This window comes from Fistularia commersonii, chromosome 7 (assembly GCF_037954325.1).
Source record: "Fistularia commersonii isolate RoL2024-O1a breed Wild chromosome 7, RoL_Fcom_v1.0, whole genome shotgun sequence".
NCBI lineage: Eukaryota > Metazoa > Chordata > Actinopteri > Syngnathiformes > Fistulariidae > Fistularia > Fistularia commersonii.
This window is the reverse complement of record NC_141290.1, coordinates 18840510-18864258: the sequence shown is the minus strand read 5'-3', so window position 1 is coordinate 18864258 and position 23749 is coordinate 18840510. Positions and strand designations below refer to the sequence as shown.

The 23749-nt window shown below is 39.9% G+C and overlaps 1 protein-coding gene across 9 annotated transcripts in view; it reads left to right on the top strand.

Moving 5' to 3' along the window:
* The window catches only part of ptprt (protein tyrosine phosphatase receptor type T), a 293148-nt gene that overhangs the window by 29117 nt on the left and 240282 nt on the right, over window positions 1–23749 (top strand). For all 9 annotated transcript variants that reach the window (XM_086150165.1, XM_086150164.1, XM_086150163.1 and 6 more), the window contains exon 2: window positions 17125–17250. In XM_086150165.1, coding sequence (XP_086006291.1) covers window positions 17125–17250 — 126 coding nt within the window. The remainder of the gene's footprint in view (window positions 1–17124; window positions 17251–23749) is intronic.

Sequence of the window (23749 nt, the reverse complement as noted above, 5' to 3'; positions counted from 1 at the left end):
GTTACTGCATTTCTACAGGTCATCCATTTGTATTGGTGTGTATGTTTGTGTGTGTGCGTGTGTGTGTGTGTGTGTGTGTGTGTGTGTGTGTGTGTGCGTGTGTGCGTGTGTGTTTGTTGTGGCACTGAAACAGGTGTAAAACACTTCTGCTTTTTCTTTTAAAAGCCGAAGGACAAATGACTATTGAAAAAGCTCCTCTTCCTCTTCAATAACGTCCCCAATTTATTTACAGCCGATCAATTGTCCATTAAACTATCTCTCATCGCTGTGTTTTTTTTTTTTTTTTTTTTGCTGTTTATTTTATCCCCAACTGAAGGTTTATATTCAAGGGCTGTATGTAAATCCAGCCGAAGTTATTTGTCTTGTTCTCAAAGTGTGAGCGATTTCAATCAGAAACCCTTGAAAGCATCTGGAAGAAGTGATGCTGTGGCCTTAGACACACAGGTTTTTTCAAGTGTTTTTTTCTTATTTTTTTATTCTTTTGTTAGTGTGTGTTTTATTGAGTTGAAGTGAACAAGGTTGGTCGTCCCTTTAGATGTGATTAATTACAACAGGGATTAAAATGCTTCCCTTCGGCAATGAAATCTGGACTATTGAGGATGCGGATGAAAAAAGCCGAGCAACAAAGAGAATAAACGAGATGTGACCAACAACGGAAGCGGCTGAGCGAGTTGCCGTGAGAGGCAATTAGATAGATAAAGAGTTAAATGTGGCCTGAAGCAGGCTGTGATTGTTATCAAATTAGATGAAGGGATGGAGAAATTGGGTATGGAAATAATTTGCCAAGATGATTTAAGTTATTGCTTTTGACAACCAAAGCTTGGGGTCTGATAGTATTAAGTATCAGCTGTGATTTTTTTTTTTCTTTTTTTTTTAAGAGGAAATGGAGATGAAAAAAAAATCAATCTTGAAACCACTGAAGGGATTATCAGACACAAAATGACATTTTAACACGTCAATTTTTTGCCCTAACCTTAGGAATTAATAAAAAAAACAGTTCTTTGGAGGTTTGCAAAATCATTTTGAAAATCATCACACAATACCAGGAGGAAATTGAATTTTACAATCATTTGTAAGCAAGTCCTATCTAAGTTTTATTCTTTTCAAAGAATTTTATTAATACTGAGAAAAGTAGCGAGAAAGGAAAAAATGTTCTGAGAATGACCTAGAAATGAAACATAAGGGTAGTACGGTACACAGCTGTCAAATGCTAATGAATGTCAATAAAGAACTACATAATGATACCTTACTCCCCTCTTGATGAAAGTGAATATATGTATTTGTATGGTTTATTCAGACTGATAAATGTTAAAGCCTGAATAACGTACAGATGCACACACTCTGAAAGTGTAACATGCTACTAGAATTCATTCCCCAATGTGACTAATACTGTATCAAGAGATCCCTGAACATACAGTAACTAACAAGCAGCTGTATATAGTGGAGCCTTGACTAAAGAGTTTAATTTGATCCCAGACAAAGTTTGTAACCCAGTTTGCTCATATATCAAATTGAATTTCCCCACAAAAATGAATTGAAATGCTATAAATCCGTTCCACTTTTGTTATGTTTTAAATATAGAAAATCCACTTTATAAATTACAAGCACACACTTTATTCCTAAACTTAATTTAGCAATAGAGCTAATACATCTCCTCTTTTCAAAATGATCAAATCATCCCAGACGGGCTTTGAATGATTCTTCCGATAGTGCCATCTGCTGCACCAAATTCCTGTAAATGTGTCACCCCTTTTCATAGATAATTCTCTCAATCATGATATCTCAACAACAGCAACAACTTCTCCTTATTTTCCTTGACAAGTCGACAACACGCTCACCTCCTCTCTGATGTTTTTTGATGATTTTCACTGGGCTACGTAGCCACTGGCAGCACATCCGACTTTTTTAAACACCATTTCATGGACAGTGGCGGTCACTCGGTGCCAAACGCTCATCTTGCTCGGCTGTAACTCAGATCTCGGCCCGTATCACAAAGCATAAAAAAAAATCGGCTAAGCGATGTCTTGTATCTTGGAACGTCACGATCCACTGCAGTTGAAAATAACTGGATGTATTATGTTGACATGTACCTCAATCACCTAACCTGTCGCCAAGACCGGGCTAATCGGGGCTTGTAGGGATTAAAAGGTCGTTAGCGGATAAAATACATTGTAGGAATATCTAGTTATCCTCATCTTATGCTAAACGGAGGATATAAACACTGTCCAAACCTTTCAAGTAGAAGCAGGGAAACAAAGGAAAGTTCAAGAATAGCGGTTGGTGTTTTGGCTCAGTGAAGCGAAAAGGGAGAAGAAGAACAAAGTGAGAGGAGAGTGAACTTCTCCTCTGGGTTTTATAAGTCAAGGTGTTTCTGGAGCTCGACACTACTGACCTTAGTACTCTCTCTCTCTCTCTCTCTTTCTCTCTCTCTCTCTCGCTGTGTGTGTGTGTGTGTGTGTATGTGTGTGTGTGTGTGTGTGTGTGTGTGCCAGCCAGGTAGTGAAGCAGCCAAGAGTGTGACAGGAAGGAAAGAAGGAGGATGTATCTGTCAGAGTTCACTGTGTCCTTGTGTGTGTGTTATTCTTGTGTGTGTGTGTGTGTGTGTGTGTGTGTGTGTGTGTGTGTGTGTGTGTGTGTGTGTGTGTGTGCTAGTGTTGACCACCACTGAAAGCTGTCAAAAAGAAACAAGTGGATGTGAGGAGGTGTCCCTGTGGTGTGAGAGAGTCTTTAATGGGAAAGAAATCAACTTGGAGCTTTTCTGTGTTTCAGCCTGCTGTGAGTGTGTATCATGTGTTATTCTTGTGTGTGTGTGTGTGTGTGTGTGTGTGTCAGAGGCTGCGTCCATTGGGCTGTTGAAGCTGCATTCCACCCGACCGGCCTGGTCCACACCACCTGTCAATCATCAGTCCCTCACACATATAACACACATGCAGACAATGGACACAATGCACACAGATGCACACACACACACATGCACAGTTTTCCTACCACATATGAGCAAAATCCTTCAGGTTTCACGTGCTCTTTTTTTTAATACAGAACATCAAGAGATCACGTCATATATCGTCTCATTAAGTTTTAGCTATTATCAAAACCTATACTTCAGTCACACATTCAGAAAAGGAACCAGTGTGTGTCCTTTTCTAATCAAGTCTCCCACCCTGAAAACACATTTACACAAACAAACATTAATATTCATCTTTTTCAGTCTCACAATGTTCTAATATATAAAGAGTTGTAAGAAAGAATAAAGTTGAAACTTCACTCTCCAGCGCTGCATCAACTGAGTAACATTTTTAAAAAGTCTCTCAACTGAAAATAAAACCGACATTCAGAGCAGTGCCATTCTGAACTTGCCAAACCAAGCATGTTAACACAAAACAAACACAATATAGAAGTGGCAGAATCTCTGGAACGAGCCCTTCAGGCTGTATTTCACTTATTATTAACCCGTGTGCTGCCCCGTGGACTAGATGCCCCCTGTGGGTGCAGTTTGTTTTAAAGGTCCAAGGTCATTGACAGGCCAGATTGAGTCAGAGATATGTTACATTCTAATGTTTCATTACGAACCAGGCTGTTGTAGGGCTCCAGGAAAAAAAAAAAAAAACAAGCAAACAAAAAAAAAACAAAAATCACAAAACACAAAAATGCACCAATGCGCATACAAAAACATATACACAATTGAAAGCAGGGCAGTGAAGGGGAGAGGGGATAGGTTAGCGGTTTTGTGCACCTGTCCAAAGCTATAAATACACACAGTCGTAAAAACCACAGCCCTGGGGTCCCGCCGTCCTTGCTCGTCGGCCGGGATGCAGGTCTGACCTGGTTTCCACAATCTGACCTCAGGTGGTGATGCACACGCAGCTCTGTGACTGTTAGAGGACATTTACATGGACCTACATTCATTTCCTGGAGAATAATCTCCAACCCTTAACCCATCCTACCCTGCAGGTAGATCTAACGTTGTTATTGTTGTTCAAATCTCTGACCCAATCGTTGGCGGTTTGCGATGTTTGACGCTGAAGGGCTGTTTTCTCATTAGAAAAATGTAAGGATGATATTTTCTTTTTCTTCTGTCCAATTAGTCAAGTTGCATTCAAGTTCCTTCAGTCATAGAATTCTGAGATTTTCTTACAATCTGAACAAAGCAAAATATAGCGATATGGACCGATACAAAATGTACCGATAAGCCCCTGCATGGCATGCACCATCGGCATCTCCACCAAGTTGCTGTTACCTGACAAGGCCGCAGATCCAGGCTGTTCAAAGATACCCCTGCGACAGTCCAGCATATTACAGCAGAATGTGGGATGCTGACAGGAAAGGCATACATGGAGCATCATCACCTGCTGGCTAGCATCGCTCACAGAAACATGGGCAGGAGGTCCCAGGTTCAAGGTAGAAGACACCTCCAAAGATGATCCAGAAAAAGCACGCGAAAATTCTCTGCGACTTCAAGCTCCAGATAGACCCTGGAGAAGAGCTCGAGGAAAGAATCCAGGAAGAACATTAGCGATATCTGTCCAGAAGAGTGCAATCCTGTGACCAACAAGTATCCTTTGCGTGACCCTGAAGCTCTAGAGCCTCTGGTTAAGGACCTGAAGGATACTCAACATGGGCCAGATGGGGCATTACAGGGACAAAATCAGAATATATATTCAAATTTCCAGCTAAGTTCAAAGATGTGATTGTTGGGTGATGATCCATTGACAACCCAATGACAATTTTTCATCTGCGCTCACAAACCAAACATGTCTCCATGTCTTTATGTCATGTTGGTCAGTGGCATTGCTTTGGCATTTAGCACAGTTTTTTTTCCCAAATTGCATATTTCAGGGTTTTTAAGTAGTGATCAACAATTGAAAATATGAATATAGTAAAGCACAATTCTTCAAAAAATCAAAACCAATTTTCAGCACTTACTAATGTGGAACTTGAGGGAGTCAGACTTCCTGACCTCATGGATTTCCACCCTGAAATGAATGATTTGCATGACAATGACGCTGGAAAGCATTTAATGGGCCAAGGAGAGAGCTATGCGAGTGTGGGATTGCTAATCAATGAACGCGTATTTATGTGACTGCGAGTGTGCGGCTGGTTCACAAATTGCCGAAGTGTAGGCCGGTGTGTACACGGCTAATTTGGTTTGGATGAAGGGAGAGGCTGTGATTAAAGTGGTTAAACCTGGTGCTAGTGCATCAATACAGCAATAATGGATGTGTCCCAGTGACTTGGACTCCATGGTATGTTTTTTCTTTAAGATGGACAGAAAAACAAATAAGGCAGTCCTTCAAACGCCGTGATAAAGCCTTTAATCCAAACCACAGACGAAGAAGGAAAAGCAAGTCCTTATTTTATATTCTCTCTGTCTGGGGTGCCAACTACATTAAAACTATACAGGAAGTGTGTACCTTCTTTCTTTTCTTAGTATGCTGAAATATTCATGGAAATTAATATTCTCAGGATGTTAAATTTTGTTTTGGTCATAATGTCGGCAACTTCCAAGTTGAGGCCGTGGTAAAGAAATAAAGAAATGTGTTCTTTTTATTTAATTTTTGTTTAATACTGAGATTGAAAAACCTCAGGTTGGACTAAAGACAGCTCTAGGTTACAAAGTCAGTTTGGAAATTGAATCACAATCCGGTGTTTCATTATGTGACTAGTGTTCCTGCTGTCAGTGTTTCCAGGAGAGCTATATTTCCAGGGTCAAGTGTATGCATGCTTTTTGGTTTTTCGGTTTGTAGTTTTTACAGGATCCAATGGTCTCCGAGTTCCATAATTTAACAGTTTGATGTTCTCCGATGGTCCAAAGTTTCTCCAAGCTAGATCTTTCCAGGGCCCAAGTTCCAAGTTTTTCCTGAGTTCATTGCTAAGGCTGAGCACTCCCTAATTTCCTGATTTCAAAGTTCCTGCAACATATATGAAGAGTCTACATTACTGTTCAGGGTTCTCATGTAAATGGAACCTGAAACACTTTGCCTGGGTAGCAATTAGAACGTTTATGTGACCAACAGGGAGAGCTATTAAATGAGAAAAGGTCTGTCATTTACGATTACTTAAAAGATAGGGGCCGATTTTGGCTCAAACCATTACTTTTTTGAGTGTTTTTTATATTCCGTTTATATTAAAATGGAAACCCTGATATTTGGATAAAACTCTGGTCTCCAAGACATGATAGGAGAACTTAGTCGATAATCTTGCTCATCCCGGTGGGCTGGAATTAAAGGCTCTATTAATGTACTTAGACTTAAGTCAGCATCAAAAGCAACCGCCCACATACACAATCCCAGTGAGATGTAGAGTCTCGCAAGTCAATAATTTAAAATTTAGATTTTATCCCTCTCTCTTCCTCTCTCTCTCTCTAACACAGGCACATACATGGTTAAGAACTTGTTTAAAACAAATTATTGCCTACCAAACACACTGTGATGATTCATTTTTCCTTCAGACAGAAGGATTTATTGAGTGTTTATTGCGATTGAAAAGTTGGGTGGAATGTAATGAGGGTACATGGCATCTGAAAGCCATGTGAAATAATTTAAATCATTGTACAAGTCATTGAGATAATAAGGGGAGGCTTATAACAGTAATAATTTGATGAAGAACATCAAGATAAATTTGAGTTGTGCTTAAATTATGAGGAATAATGTGAGGAAATACTAGAGGTGGAATCAATGAAAATATCAAAAAGGAGAATAGCAAGGATACGTAGTATTGAAAATAACAATGAAAAAAACAACAATGGGGAAAATTAAACAAAAGCAGTAACACTTTATAAGAAATGTCAATATAGTGTGATCTTATCTCATGAAATCACATCTAAGTAGAAGGATGTGATGATAAAAGAGTTACACATGGCTGAATTTTTTAAAAGTTTTTCAGGAAGTTCAAGCTGACCAAATGTGTGCACTTGTGATTTTTTTTCCCAATATAAATGTACTTATCTTTCCATAAATATATTTATTGTATTTATTTTTACTCACAGTTTGAAATAATCCATAGGCGAATATTTGTAATTGTGAATTCTTATTCGAAGTTAAATTGCAAACTACTCTGCATCAATATAGTCACTTTAGAAATTGGCCCATGGGCTGATTAGCTCAGCTCTTTCTACTCCACATCTTTGTCTCTCAACTACCCTCCCTATTTAATATGTTCAATAAATAATTACAATGAAATACAACTATTCCGATTCGAGGAACACAAAAGCCCTGGTGCGTCATAAAATAAACTGAGAGAGAGAGAGAGAGAGAGAGAGAGAGAGGGAGGCTTGAAACCCATAAAATTTGTAGGTACAAGAAGATTAGCTACTGTAGAATGCATGTACTGCATTTTCACTGCAGCTCGGTTTTGATTACCGAAGGAAAAACATGACGCCCAGGGCCGTAAAGTGTGCGAGTGGCAGTCAGAGATGTGGGTAGGGAAAGGCGCGTCCCCATCGGTTGTAAAAAAAAAAACCAACAAACTCTCCTTCCTCTTCTTCTTCTTCCGTTGCGGGTTTGTGAGACACAAGCGGAGATTGAAAGCGTCACTTTGGGCCATTTTTCTCCACTCACCTTTTTCTGTATATGTACTTTGTTTATTAAATTTATTTCTGTCTGTGTTTTTTTCAGTTTATGTTTGCAAATTTTTGATTACATTGTTTGATTGTTTTATCCAGGAGGTGTGCCTGCACACCTCCTGGTGCCAGTTAATCAGAGACATGGCGTCCTCCAAGCCCCCCCCTCTGACTCTCAGAGTACAGATTATGTTGCTTGACAGCATGGTGTTCGTGGAGGGTATACTGCTTGCAGTCAGCGAGGATGTAGGACATGAGAACCAAGCGGTGGTTGCCTTCCTGAAGTCGGAAGCAGTCGTCCACCAGCTGATTGCTAGCGGCGTGGTTATCAGCGATACATTCGTGCAGATCACTGTCTCTGGTGTGCCATCGTTCATTCTAAACGGTCTGTTGGAAAGTGAACTAAAATGGTTGAAAAGTTTATCTGTGGCTTTAAAACTGTGAGCCTGGAGTGCAAAGACCCTTGGCTGAAGTATGTTCAGTCCCTGAGGAGGCAGGTCTTCATGTTTTTGGAGGCGCCGTCACAAACCCTGGAGGTCTCATTCTGGGTGAGGTATGGAGATGCCTCATATATGGTGTACGCCTGGTCAGGGCAGATGAATGAGGAGATGTGGGCCAGAAACGAGTCGCTTGTCCGCACGAGAAGCCGGAACTGATGGCGCCGTGGCCTTCTGCTGCGGCCGGGGGCACTTCTCTCGTGGCCCTCCGATCTGCCATATCCTCTTATGATCTGCAGAAGGCCCGCGACCAGGGTCAGTGACGGTCTTAAAAGCACTGATTAAGACTCGCCTAAAAGTGGATTTTGATTTCTTCTCTTCGACCATCAACTTGGGGGACCTTATTTCTACTTGGGTGATAGGAGGCGTTTTGTGTTCTGTAAAAAACAATGGCGAGTTAATGTTGTCACTCTGAGTTGATCACCTGCCACTGACCTATATTGAGTATCTTTCATTGTTCTCGTTGAATGTATACCTGGTAGATCCCAGAGTTTGAATAAAGGGAATTTTTAAACTCAAAATTCTTCTTCTTCTGCTCTGGGAATTGGTGGGCTGGTAAATAAGTGTTACTTGTACTCACTCCCATGTGTGTCTGAAGACATAGATGTGGATGCTTCAAACCCAGCGGACATGGCCAAGACACGGCAGAGGAAACTGTTTTATGTTTTAGAAATGCTCCTCGACAGTGAAAATCATCTAAGGTAAAAAATGTAAAAAATAAGTGTTTCCTGACTAAAAGCTGAAAGAGTTTGGGAAATAGCTAGTTGTCTCCTCATTCTGACTTTATCCGTTTTTTCTTCTGGGCTCTTGTACACCGGAAAACCCTATGTTTTTTGGCTTTCGTATGTATGCCTACCAATGTTAGCAGTTGGTGAGTCAGACTTTATTAGACAGAGTTCTTTTTTACTGTCATTACTATCCCTGGCAAGGTAAAATCCTCGAAGAAATATATGCCTATATGGGTGGAGGGAGATGGAGTCTTGGCTGGTAACACAGACTCACATGGTTGTATTTGTCTCTCTGTTTGGTTTTCATTGTATTGTTATGGGTTGTTTTATTTTTGCATGTATAATACAGCAAACACAGTGTCACACCCCCAGATGCCTTTTTTTCATCATCGTCTGTAGCGCTGATACTGCAACAAACGGCGAAAGCTGAACCCGTCACCTGATAATCACGGGGTGACCTGTCAATCAAGGCCTCATATAAAGACATCCAGAAAATCACTATTTTATCCACACCTCTGGATAATTTAGTCTTCAATGAATTTGCTGGCTGTTTTTGGACTGTGTGGGAAAGATGGAGAACCTGGAGAGCCCAAGCCGGCAGGGAGCTTTTGAACTAGTATCTAAAATCTCCATTCCACTTGTAAAAGCAATGAAAGACCTGGGCTGATTTGAGCTCAAGCAAGCAAACAAACCAGCAACAACAGTGGATTGAAACAAAAAGGAACAGAGCTGGTTTGAAAATGCAAAATGAAAATACTATAATTCAAATACCAACAGCTGAAAATTCAATTACCCTTCACAAAGCATTTCTTAACTTGGTATGACTTTCAGATACATGAAACCTGGTGCTATCTGTGAAGTGATCATTTTGAACCAGGAATATCCTCCTCAATCTAAGCTTGAAAGCATTTGTCTAGAATTTGGGAGACTTTTTTGACAGTGAGTGACACTTCGGCTAAAGGGCCAGGAGAGAAAGAAGGCAGGAGGATTGTGTTTGTAAGGGTGAGTTTTAGATGGCTATTGAGAACTAATTGTGGCGTAATCCCCACCAGGATTAACACGCTAAAAGTGACAGGACCTCATTAGGTACTTTACAGTCCCACCTCCATATGGGTGATCACTGTATGCACCGTGTAAAGAATACGTGAGTGTGTGTGTGTCCTTGTGTTTTGCAGTGAGTCATGTTGTGACTCAGACTTTTTGGAAGCTTCTGACAGTCTTTTTCAACACTTTCAACAAGAGAGGCTGAGCTGAGTTTGCCTTCTCTAAACCCATCAGGACACTGTTTAGTTTGGATCCAACATGGCGGATGGCGGGACTTCAGAGCAGCAGCTCAAGACTTAGATGAGACAGTTGGTTTGAGAATTTTTCTTTTTCATCTGTGCAGTAGCGAGGAGCATCAATTTCAACTGTTGCACAAACTTGTGATGCCAGGGGTTTTTGAGTGGATGCGCAGATTGTTTCAAATAAAAATCCTGTGCTTTATAACTGAGTGATAACTCCACTTTTTATTGTATTTTACAGACTGGTAAGCAACAAAATGGCCTGTGTAATACCCCGCTGGTAAAAGGAGGTACTGAACTCCAGCTGATCTGCCGTCTGTTTCTCTTTATATGCAGAGACTGGAGATTGATTCTTAAAACTGGATGTTCTTTTGTCTGCCATTATTTTGAAAGTCATTTAGAGCTTCTTAAGTATATCATTTTTATCAAGAGTATTCCAGTAACCAAGGGCTAAACATCAGGGGGGATAGAGGGAGAAGTCCCCAGGGTTGCTTATTCATGGGCCACACATTTTAGAACTCTGAGCCCGGACCTCCTTGTCCTTCTCATGTAACACTGATTGACCCATTCTTTATTTGCTCCGTATGATGATGTGCGTCTGATAAATGTAATTTCATAGAGTATAGTTCACATAATTACTTCATTATGTCTTGGAAACCATTAAGTACCTCTCTGAGGTGGATTTTTCACTCATTCATTCTTTTTCTACACCACTTATTAGTGGAGCCAATCACAGCTGTCATTGGGCATAGCATCTGGACAACTTAGTGTCTCCAATGAACCCACCTCAAATTTTTGGACTGTGGGTGGAATCCAGAGAAGAATGTGGAAACACGCAAATGCCCCCTTTTGAAAATGGACCATCTTGTTGTGACGTGGAAAGTATGAACCACTGCACAACCGTGGTGCCCCTGAGAAGGCCTCTGAAAGCAGCACCTTTCTGCTTTCCCTTTCATTAGGACCATCAGCGTTTACAATGCAGCCGGGAAAATTAACACTCAGTTTATGTGGTTTCAGAATAACCATAAAAGTCCAAATGTGTCTTGGCCTCCTTTGCGCCTCTCACGGACATGTTTCTCCAGTCCAATATATTTGGTCAATCATCCTTGGACTACAGTCGAGACCCAGCATCTTCCGCCTTCTTGGTCATGACATTCGGGCGATCTGACGTCTGTCGTAACAGCTCACCTCCATCATTGCTTCGCTTTTCTCTGTCTCGAGGGCTACCTTTTTATGACAGGGCTGATTCTTCCTGTTCCGGAAGTCAAGGGGGAAAATGATATTATTGTTGACATTCTTCTTCGAGGCACAAAATACGCTAATAAACAAAAATATGAAGTTTGGCCTCTGATTTTGGTCAAATGTACATTTTCCAAAGTCAAAGAAGAATTAATGGCAGACTCAGCAGTCGGTGCCGGGCTCAGTTCTCTCTTCCAGAAGGGTTAGATTGAGTTCAGCCCGGCAGGATTGCTCCCAAATTAGGTCTCAATGGGTCTGCTGTTCCCTCTTCATGGGGTCAAATGATGTTAAACTTCGGCTAGTTTGGATCCAAATTGAAGGTCTGATAGGGTTAACTGAATGTTCAAGTGACTAAAATTCTGCTTATATTTACTGGATGTGTTTTTTTTTTTTATGTGTGTGTGAGAATGCAACTGGGGTGGCTCGAGGGTTGCCACGTATCAAAACGCCCGATGTGCTGATGTGCTTGCTCTTTGTCCGCTTTGTCAACTTCTTGTTGTCTAATTCAATACGATTGCTTTCCTCACCCAGGGATTTCAAACAAGAGGCGAAAGTGAAAAGTATGAATCTGTGTTTGTTGTATTGGTTTGTTTACCAATATATTTCACTTTCCCTGGTTCCCCTTTGTAGTAACCCCTCTGTACAATCCAATGGATTGCATTGAGGTCTGACATACATACAGGCAATTTTTGTGTGTGAGTGTGTATACGTTTTGGCGTCTGTAATATGTGATGAAAGCAATTGGCAGTGATCGTTTTTTGTGTGTTCTCTCATGCAGGAGTTAAGGCGACTCGGCAGGTCAGCCATTGACGATAATCAAACTCACAACAGACCCTTTAGTATACACATTCCCCCCCTTTAAGACATTAACAGGTACACAGACTCAGAAATGTGTATGCACACACACACACACACACACACACACACACACACACACACACCAAAAGACATGTAGGTAAGTGGCTGGGTTTTAAGTAAGTCACTTGTTCACTTTTACAAAATTAACATTTTCCTGACCATTAATGGCCATTTGAGGTATTTATCAACATAAACACCGCTTTGAATGTGGAAACAATTGTTAGCAAACACAAACTCTTCTTTTCTTGCTAATGACACAATGACTTCAGAACGAGAAAGGATGTTGAACTCTCTGTCACCCTCACACACACCCACACACACACACACACACACACACACACACACACACACACGCTAGCACTGATTTACACTACAAAACTACGTGTCTCTCCTTTTACTTGTTATCCAGGTTTACTGGGGTGGCAGTAATGGCATTTAGTTATTTATCCAGTGTGTTTGTTTGCTTCAGGGTGTGTTTGTGTGTGGGGGTGCAGATGGCATATGCTGGCATATGGTTTTAAACAGCTTAACATGACTATTTAATGATCTTTGCATGTAAGTTGACAGTGCCTTTAATATGGGATAACAAAGACACGCAAAAAAAGTGTCAACACACACATGGATGTACGCTTGTATGTGAGTCAGTTCACCGAGATCCTCAAACACACACTTACACTTTTGTTTTCCTGACTCAACGGGAATAAAAACAAGCCACTGAGGGACATGAAAAAAATCACATTCACAGGACAAAACTTAAAGGAATAAGATTATTTCTCTCTAATTATATAAAATATAAAAACATGGAATAGAAATACAGAAGAAACCAAATATCATAGTGATATAAAGATGCTTTTAGGATGCATTATTTCCAGGAAACATATCCGTAATATGCTATCAATTATTCATTCTTTGCTTTACAATATTAAGATGAAAATGATAAAAGGAAATAATTATCTGAAATGAATCTGTCTAACCAATCAATTGAAATGTGTTTCAATGTTGTATCTATTGCTGACCGTAAAAAAATCAGTTGTTCTTTTGCATGTATGGTCTTCTAGTTTTGTTTTTCTTTTACATTTTCAGACGTATTTTTCAAATGGTAGTTTTTCATCATTTTTTCTTTGTTTTAATTTCTTTATTTTCCTACATTCTTCCACTGTGTATCCAGGGTAGCAAGATGCAGCAGGGAGAGATTTGAAGGCTGCTGAATAAGCTTTATAAAATTTTTAAAAAGCAATAAAGTTAATGACTAAAGAAACTATTCCCCTTCGAAGAATTTGATGAAATATTCCAATACATCTTAATTGTAACTCATCGAACACAGCAGTGTGTACTTGGCGTGGACAAGTACACACACACACACGCACACACGATCCACTGATAACTTGGATGCTATCTCTGTAAACGGTAAACAGATTCTTTAGCCTCCTAACTGCAGGGCACTCCCCCACAACCTCCCCCCCCCTCCCCCCCCCACACACACACACACACATACACAGACACACACACTCACATCCTGCGGCCTGTGACTGGATGCTGCTGTCGCCTGGCGTTACTTGGTCTGATGTGAAGCCTCTAATAGCTGCTGCTGGAGCCCCAAGGGATGGAAATCTTTCCACGAGAAAGACTTAAATAGGTGCAATCGTTGGAGTGTGTGTTTGTGTGTGTGTGTGTATCTGTGCCAGTGTGCAGAAATGGGTGTTTTCAGATGCTGTTGTGTATTATGCGTTTGCTCTCCACTCCACCGACATGTTGGCCTCGCTAGAAAAAACTTGGATAGTTTCTTTGTGCCCAAAACATAAATGGAGCTTGAAAAACATGAATAACCAATAAAAGATCAATTTTCAATACAAACATGGATGCTCAAAAAAAAGCCCTGAATAAATCGTTGCATGGGACATAAAGCACACACACGAAAGGCTTGGCGGCGCAGTGGTCGCCATTGCTTCCTCACAAGAAGCACCTCAGTCAATCTTTACAATATGTGTATCATCATGATCTGTGGCGTAATATGTTTGCTCGCTGTTGTTATAGGTGTGCGTGTGTTTGCGTGTATTTGTAGGCATACCTGTCTTAATATATGTGCTTTTGTACTTGTTATATCAGTATTTTATGTTATCAGTTTACAAGCATATTAATAAGCAGAGATGAAGGGATTGTACTTTTTTGGTGTCACAGTAACACACACACACACTGACATATGTATGTTGCACTACCCCGAAGCTAACCCACACACGTGAACACATACATTTTCATCTCCATCACTAAGTTTCCAATTAGATTGGAGAGAAGTATGCCATGACTGTCTGATACACAATGTGTGTGTGTGTGTGTGTGTGTGTGTGTGTGTATGTGTGTGTGTGTGTGTGTGTGTGTGTGTGTGTCTGTGTGCGAATGGGACACAGAGGGGAGGGGCTGCGCCAGTTTTCCAGCTGAGATCAGGAGGATGCATCGCTGCAAGCCTTTTCTCCTTTAAATCTGCATTTCTGATATTGAATATTGATGTCATACTCCCTCTACACACACACACACACACACACACACCCCTCCTTTCTAATGAGATCAGTTTGATTTAATTTCCAACACTGAACAACGAGAGGGCGATAAAGGCTAATTATCTCACTATTGATTAATTTATAATACGAAAAAATTGTGATTTCCCGGTTTCTGCTGGCTGGAGGTTGTTTTCCAGTTGAATATAGACAAGATTATTTCTCCTCTTCCTATTCTAGGATTTTGTTTGATAATAATAATTTATCAGTCCCTGTGGGGATATTCATTCTCTGCAATGAACCCATCATGGGTGAACCATGTGCAGTAGGCTGCTGTCAGCCAACACCAGGAGAGCAGTTCGGGCCTCTGTGTCTTGCTCAACAACACTTTGACACACAAGGAGGAGCCGGGAATCGAACCTGGATTGTTCGGTTCCCAAAACATTTGCTCTTTCTCAGCTGATGTATGTTTTACCCCTATAAGCATCACTGTGAGCATAAATGCTGAACAGGTCAAGATGTAAATGTTGTTGACTAATCTGATGATGATGATGTTGCTGCATTGCCAAATGCCATAGTTTATGTTATTTTTCAGCATCCCTGAACACGTTGGCACTTTTAGGGATTCTACAAATATTTTGGTTTGTTATCCCAGGAAAATACAGAAAAATTAAGGTAGATGTCAAAAGAGTTCAAACACAGATCATCACTGTTTTGATCAGATTAAAAGGACTGTCTTTTTTTTTTTTTGGTCTCTGATCTATAGAGGTGTAATAATAGTGAGCAAGCTTGAGGAAGAATAAAATCCATCCATCCATTATCTACCACTTTTTCCTGCCATTAGGGTTGTGTGGACACTTGAGCCTGTTCAGGCTGTCATTGGGTGAGAGGCACAGTGAACCTTGGACCGGTCACTAGTGGATCTTATTCACACATCAGAGCAAAACTTCCAGTTCACCTCCTGCATGTTTTTGGATTTTGTGAGGAAATTCCAAACAGCACGGGACAGGCAGATCACACACAGAAAGGCCCCCGGTGGGAATTGAACTATGGTGCTTCCTGCTGAGGGGTGGAAGCTCTAATCCCTGCGCTAACTTGCAAAGAGAATGGAGCAGGGAAAAAAAATATTGGAAAAAAACCCGTGTCAAAAACGAAACTCGTGTCAAAGTTGAGATGTTCGATCAGCGTGATGTGGTCAGAGTGAGTCGGTGGCATGATCGACTTCAGGCCTTGGTGTTAGTCGGCGTCCATCAACGTGGGAGAGTCGACTTTGTCTGGCGGGTTTGATTTCTTTTAAAATGACAGCGGCGTCTCCGAGGGCAACAAAAGAGTACAGAGTCATTTCATAAATTCAGCGGTGACGTTTTCTCGTTTCAGATGCTTTGCAGCAAATTAAAAGGGCTGTGCATCAAAGCATATGTCTAATTAAGTGTGCGTGTGTGTGCACACGCTTGAGGCTAGCAGACAAGGCTAATGCGGTGGAAAATGCGTCTTAGCAGGACCATGAAGCAGCGATGAGACTCTGTGACTTAATCCCTCTGAGCTTCCTCTTTGTCTGTGACGACTATGATGCGGCTCATTAATTCATTTTCTCATTTTCATATATTTGAATTAAAATATTCTGTCAATTCCTTTTTTAGAATTTGGATTTCAAGGTAAAAAAAAGAAGAAGAAAAATGAACCTAAGACAACAAGATGTTTCATAAAAATGCTGTTTTTATTTATTCAAACAAATCGTTGTGGAAAAAGAAATGTGTTCAGACAAATTTTTTTCTTCACTCAGGAAAAAAATAAAGCAACCTGACATTCCAAACTGTCTCATATTGGTAAATGAATATATTTTTTGAACATTTATAAAAATCTTAAATCATAATGTAGTGGAGTGTATATACTTGTGTGTTGTACGACGGCAATGTGCAACATCACATGACCAATGAACAGCTTGATGAAGATTGTGTTACTTTCACATCATTTGCTGGCTGTTTACATCCAATGTGACAAATATCAGGATGCTGCTGTAATAGATATTGTCATGCATTTGTGCCAGAAGTGTGTGCTTGTGTATCTCGCGTGTGTGTGTGTGTGTGTAATTACATTTGTGAATGCATTTATACAAGTGAAGGTGTAATGAACCTCTAAATGTGTTGACAAAATCCCACTATACAATTTACATGTTCATTACAAGTTTTCAAATTTGTTGGTTAAGCAGATACTATCAGAAATAATCTATTTGCACATTTCTTAAGTATAACAAGACTCGTATATGAATCCAACTGATGGTGCAACATTAGGAGTGACTGTCTTGCTGGGTTTGAACCAGCACCCCTTCCACAAGAGAATATATTCCACTGCCCAAACAAGCAGGTCAAGTCCTGCAGTATTCATGGGTCCCGAGGTTGATTTTAAACTTCAAAAATTCTTGTTTCCTGCTCTACTAACCTGATCTGTGTCTCGCTCTCCTCCCTCCAGGCGGCTGCATGTTCGAGGAGTCCTACAGCAGCTGCGGGTACAGTGTCTCCCTGGGAACCAATGGGTTCACCTGGGAGCAGGTGAACTCCTGGGAGAAACCCACAATGGACCCGGCCTTACCCACAGGTACTGTGTGTCTCATCACCTTATTTGGCCTAAGAGTTCTGGGATTCTATTTGTTATTTATTTCTTCATTTTTTTAAATAAAATGAAGTAAATATTACTGCACGGTGAAAATCATAATAAAGAGCACATGTTGATATATTTCACAATTTTCAGATTTTAATCAATTGATGTATTTAATTGAAAAATGTATTGCGATTTTTTATTTTTTTATTTTAACGATTGTTTTCTGCTTTTTATGCTATAAAATTTACACAACGTCAAAAATTGGGATAGTAAGAGGCCTGGTGTGTGAAATGGAACAAATACACACACCCTGTGTTTTGTGTACATGTGTGTCAGCCTGATGGAATCTAGGAGACACACACAGATGTGACCCAGCTGGGTGTCTCTTCCCGCCCGTCACAAGAGAAAATGGCCATCAGATGCCTGTCATTTCCAGTCTTAACACACATGCATGCACACACACACACACACACACACACACACACACACACGCATACACGCATATACACACACACACACACGCATACACGCATACACACACACACACACACACACACACACACACAGACATGGACACACTTTTTTTCTCATCAATTGTTCTGGGCTCCTTTTCTCTGAAAGAAAAATAATAAAATAATAAAAAATAAGATAAAAAATAAAAAAAAATATAAAAAAAGATAATATTAAGAAAAAAACACAGCTAAGAAAAATGTAAGTTTTAAAATGAGGAACAAACATTTTTAACTATTCATCTTTGTTTGTTTTTCTGTTTATTTATTTGTCGTGATGATTTTCCAGTGATATAGAGGGAAAAAAACAACTTTAGGTTATTCAGCCATATTTCATATGATGTGATGCATCAGCTACTGTTTTATGTGTATATGCGTATATATAATATATAATATATAACACAAACACACACACACACACACACACACACACACATACACACACACAAACTGTATCCATCAGTCATATTACCCATCACCCACCATTGTTTCTGTCAGCTGATAGCTATCGGAGCACGCGGCCAGTCGGCTTCACGTCGACCATACGACTCATCCATCACAGCACCGGGCGGTTGTCAGGGGTGATAGCCATCATGGCCTCCGAGCCCTCCGCGTCACTGGCACATTATTGACTGCACAGCTCGCCGGCAGCTGCAGATCTGATGAGGCTCGACAAGAACAAATTGTCTGTCAGCGTCTCCGAGATGCACAGCATGCGTATTCCTGCTCTGAATATTCTCCCGCTGTGACGGCAAGTGCGCGGAGCTATGTTTGGAAAAAAACTGAATCAACAAAGTAATAAGAAACAAATAAAAGAATCGGACGGTCAAATGATTTTTTTCTCTTTAAAAAGACAAATAAATGCCGTACTTTCGCATGCTTGTTTTTCAAACATGCTGGTTGAAAACAAAGTTGATAGGCTGCAGTAAAACAAGTAAAGAAAGAATGAAAAAAAACATAGTTACTTCTTTATAATTTTCATTTTGGCTACTGCAATTACTTAAGATTCAAGATTCAAAGCGTTTATGTCACATACAGGTATACAGTGTAGTCTCTCTGTACAGTGAAATGCCTACTTTGCTGTCTGCAGTGCTTTGGGATATGTCCTGGAAGAAGACTGAGATATTTAACAAATTTCTATTTCTATTATAAGTCATCATAAGTAATTAACTTTATTGATCAATGTTTTCAGCAACAAAAGCTACAAGCTCCAAATAGTTGCTTCTATTTTGGATCCTGCACTCACATCTAGTCCCCTATATGAGACCTCCTGTTTACTTAAGAATTCTTTAAGCATAATCAATGTGTCCAGATTTCTCCTCACTTTTTCAGTGTAGTTCATCGCTTCCCTGCACACTTCTTTGTTAAGTCTAGTTTCAAGCGTAATTTGCATTTAGTTCTTTGAAATATTTTGCTATTTTTCTGCTGAATTTGTCACCATGGAATTATTTATTTCCTTGAACTGTCAATCCTGGTGCAACAACGTTTACAGACACCTCTTTTCCTCTCCTCTCCCTGACATCCCGTCCTCCGGAGGCGCCTTTGTCCTAAATTCGTCTCCAGCTTCCCTTTTTTTTCCTCTCAGCATTTGACAGTTTGACAGAAATCCGTGTTTGAATGTAGTCTCCGGTCGTATTTCTTCCATGTCTGGGTTTGTCGTTCAGCCGTTCCTCTTTATTTTTCCTTGAAGAGCCTGAAAACAAATCAGCGCTAATCAAAACCAAAACACTGTCACCGCTCAGCCATGTTTAGCACACATGCGTGCACACACACACACATACACACTCTCATGCTTTGTTTAATGCCGCCATCGGTAATATACTTGTAAATTAGAGCGTGTCAGAGAGGTAAAGCGTTAATCATGCGTGTGCAACGTGGAGTGGCGGCTGACGGTGCAGAGGTTAAACACCTCGTCTGCTTTTCTCTGGTCGCCGCCGGTGATTGGAGGGCTCTTGTCAGGGCCACTGTGATTGCATTGTGATTTGTGGGCACACAGAAGGCGGTGAGGAGGGGGGGGGGTGGAGGGCGGGGGGGTTGAAGGAGTGGCAAACCAACAGGGTGAGAGTGATCACTGTGAAATTGTTTTTTTTTTTTTTTTTTTTTCACTAGAAAATAATGGAATGATTTTTTTGTCAAGAAATTCAGTGCTGATTTTTTGGGGCCATCTTTTAGGTCATTTTTGAGAGGGAATATTCACAATTTTTTTAACCAACCTGATGATTTCAGTTTTAGATTTTTATAAAATAATTTTCTCACAATTTCTTGTTAAAGTTTTATTTGCTGATTCCAACAGTGTTTCTTAAAGAATACTGAGTGCTATTATGGTTGATATTGCATTTTTAATTTTATTGTAGCTAAATTTTCAGAGCTATTTGATGATGATCTTTGTATTTTGGCTTAAGCGTATTTTTGGTTTGTTCTTACTTTTTCTTGTTGACATTGACATTTTCAAGGACATTATATACTGATTATAAGTTCATTTTTAGGTGGTACAAATTGACTTTTGGAAAGTGAAACTTTGTCCGGGTGTAGGTGAACCTGGTGTCAAACAAAGAAAAAAAATAGAAATGAAAATAATTCAACTGCTCGTGTAATATTTTTCAGATTTTCTATTCACAAATATATATATTCTTTTTCCAAATTGCATTATTTTATTACAACGTAATATCCTCTGCATTGGGATAAATTCCATCTAAAATTTTCCACAATATCCGTGCTTTGAGAATGTACAGTCATTTAAGTTGAGCTATTCAATCACTCTCCAATGAGATTTGCAAGAAACTGTGGCGAAGAAGGCAATTTAAAAATAAGCTGAATGGTTCAGAAACTTAATTCCACCCAAAGAGGCTCTCTGTGTGTCTTTGACCAATCGGAAGGTTTGCATCAGTCTAATTTGTTCTGCTCAATATCGCAAATCCCATTTTACTCTCTGATAAGGCAACGTCTACGTTTTATTCATCTTTTGTGTTTGTATTTTCTCCAACATTAAAGTCTCTTTAAAGCGGAGCCTCGCTGTTGGATAAAGAAAAAAGAATCAACAAATCCAAGATGCAAATTCACGCTGAGGCTTTTATCTCTCTCATTTTTTCTCGAAGAGAAAAAGAAACATGCAGTCACAAGGCTGAATGAATACCGTGCGCATAAAACACACAAACACACACACACACACACACACACACACACACACACACACAGACGCACAACAAAACACACACACCCTAGATTTATCAAGGGAGAGAAATAAATGGCCATTTTTTAAGAGCAAGCCACCATATAAAAGCCTTGAATCACAGGAGTAATGGGTCCCTGTAGGCCAGTGATAACTCTTTGTTTATACGTGTGTGTGTGTGTTTGTGTGTGTGTGTGTGTGTGACTGTGGTGATCAGAGAAGGGCAATGATGTCTAAAAATGACAGACAAGCTGAAAAAAAAGGCTGATAAGTGCAAAGACACCATCTCTGCCTCTGTTTCACTTTCCATCTAACCTGGACGCCTGATGTCTTTCTCTCTCCATTTGCAGTTAGTTGGTCGATTACACACATAGCACCTGGGCCAAAGACACGCACACACACACACACACATAAACACACACCTTTTCCTAGGTTTCTCTAATGGGTCCTGGTTGTAAAAATAGATGTAATATTCCCAGGGTAATTTTCCTCCAGACACATGAAAGAAAATAAGCTCCTTTTGTATGATCAGTGCAGGAATGAGTGAGAAAGTGAAACATCATTTTGGGGGATGGATGGTAAACTGTAGGTCATTTGGTAAAGCAGGAGTCCCTCCGATTGGAGGGCGGGTGGTTCAATCCCCAGCTACTCGTGTCTGCATGTCATCCTTGAGCAAGGTGCTCTACTGCAATCAGTGTGTGAGTAAGTGCGTGAATGAGTGAATATGACCCAGTTTAAAATGCTTTGGAACTGCGTGGCGTTACGGTGCTGTATAAGTAGGGACCCTTTTTCATACAACATATAAAAAAGGGTTGATGTTTGTCTTTGGTGGTGGAAAGATGAAAATGCGAAAAACATTAACATTTTAAAAAGAACAAGAACATAACAACAGTAACAAGAGATACCCTTCCTTGTAGTTAGCAGACTATGCCAGACTATTTTAACCACTAATCCACATAATCCAAATGCTGATAAAACTATCTTGTCTGGTTTTCACTGCAATTAATGAAATTAGTCGAAGGTCACATTTCTCAGAGCTAATTTGTTGATACAAGGGTGGACTTATATGACACAGGAGGCTCCATGGAGGTGTTACTGAAATGTTCAAGCTTACAGCAACCAGATGGTCATATCTGGTTGTATTGTTGTGATTTCCTTTTGAATATTTTTTTTTAACTCAGAAGTGTTTTCATGTGTAATGAAAATGTCCATGCCACTTTTCCCATGTTTTTTCCCCCGATGTGTATGATGCATTGAGATAAACTGATAATATGAAACCTATAATAACCTGATAACATGAAATAGATACCTATATTTTATCACATTTTATCACATCGAACTGCTGTTTTATTGCAACATCGTAATGCAACACACTAAAATTGCCAGAGGCTGCGCCTACACAAGCTTGAGTGTGTGTGTCAAATTGCACAAACGTGGAATTATCATCATTGTTATTATCGTCATATTGTTCTGCAACAAGCAGTAAAAGTGGGCAATTCGGCCGTCGGGTGGATGAAGAGCATGAAATTTTAAACAAGTCATCTGCATACGGTGTAATAAACACAGTGAGCTACAGCTTCACTCTCATCTGCAGAGAAAATATAAACATAAAGTACATTATTTGTTTTTTTACATATCGACAGGGAAATACATGACCACCCAAAAGACTGACCAGTCTTATTGAATGAGGAATAACTTTTGAGGAAAATCATTTTTCTGCAATGTTGAATGAATGTCTAATGTTTATGGAATAATTGAAAATAACCACATGAAAAAAACAGGAGGAAATAATTATTTTACTATTATGTGTATGTATGTATTGACTCTCACACATACATAAACTATATGTGTGTATACATTTCACATATATGAGTTTAAATGTACATGTGTGAATATTATGTTTGCATATGTGTGTGTATACAGTTGTGTTCAAAATAATAGCAGTCCAACATGACTAACCAGATAAATCACAATTAATGTACCAATAGGTGTAGTAGAGTCAGAGAAATCAACGGACCCAACATTCATGATATGAATGCTCCTCATTCTGTGTGATTGAATAATGAAGTGAAAGGGGTGTGTTCAAAATAATAGCTGTGTGAGGTTCAATCAGTGCGGTCATTCATAATGTGAAGAAACAGGTGTCATTCAGGTGGCCCTTATTTAAGGATGAAGCCAGCACATGTTGTACACGCGATTCTCTCCGAAAACCTGAGAAAGATGGATCGTGCCAGACATTGTTTGAAAGAACAGCGTGCTTATATTAAATGTTGATTGGTGAGGGGAATCATATAAAGAAGTGCAGATACTGATAGGCTGCTCAGCAAAAATGATCTGCGATGCTTTAAAATGAAAAGCCAAACCAGAGAGACGTAGAAGAAAACAGAAGGCTACCATTTGAATCGATCAAACAATAGCCGAAATGGCAAAGATTCAGCCAATGATCAGCTCAGAGACGGTCTGAAGTTACCTGTGAGTACTGTGACAATTAGAAGACGCTTTTATGAGGCAAATCTGTCAGCAAGAAACCCCTGCAAAGTCCCACTGTTACAAAAATACGTGCTGAAGAGGATACAATTTGCCAAAGATTCTCTTAGTTAGTTTTAAGTGTAATCATTGGAGTAGAAACTCTCACAAAGATTCTGTTTCTCTTACTGTCAGGCCTATTTGTGGCATACCAGGGATCATGGATCAATTTGATTTATCAAAATACTTGAAGAGGTCAAGCTGCCTTTTGCTGAAGAGGAAACGCCCTTGAAATGGGTGTTTCAACAAGACAACGACGCCAAACACACCAGTAAGGGAGCAGCATTATATT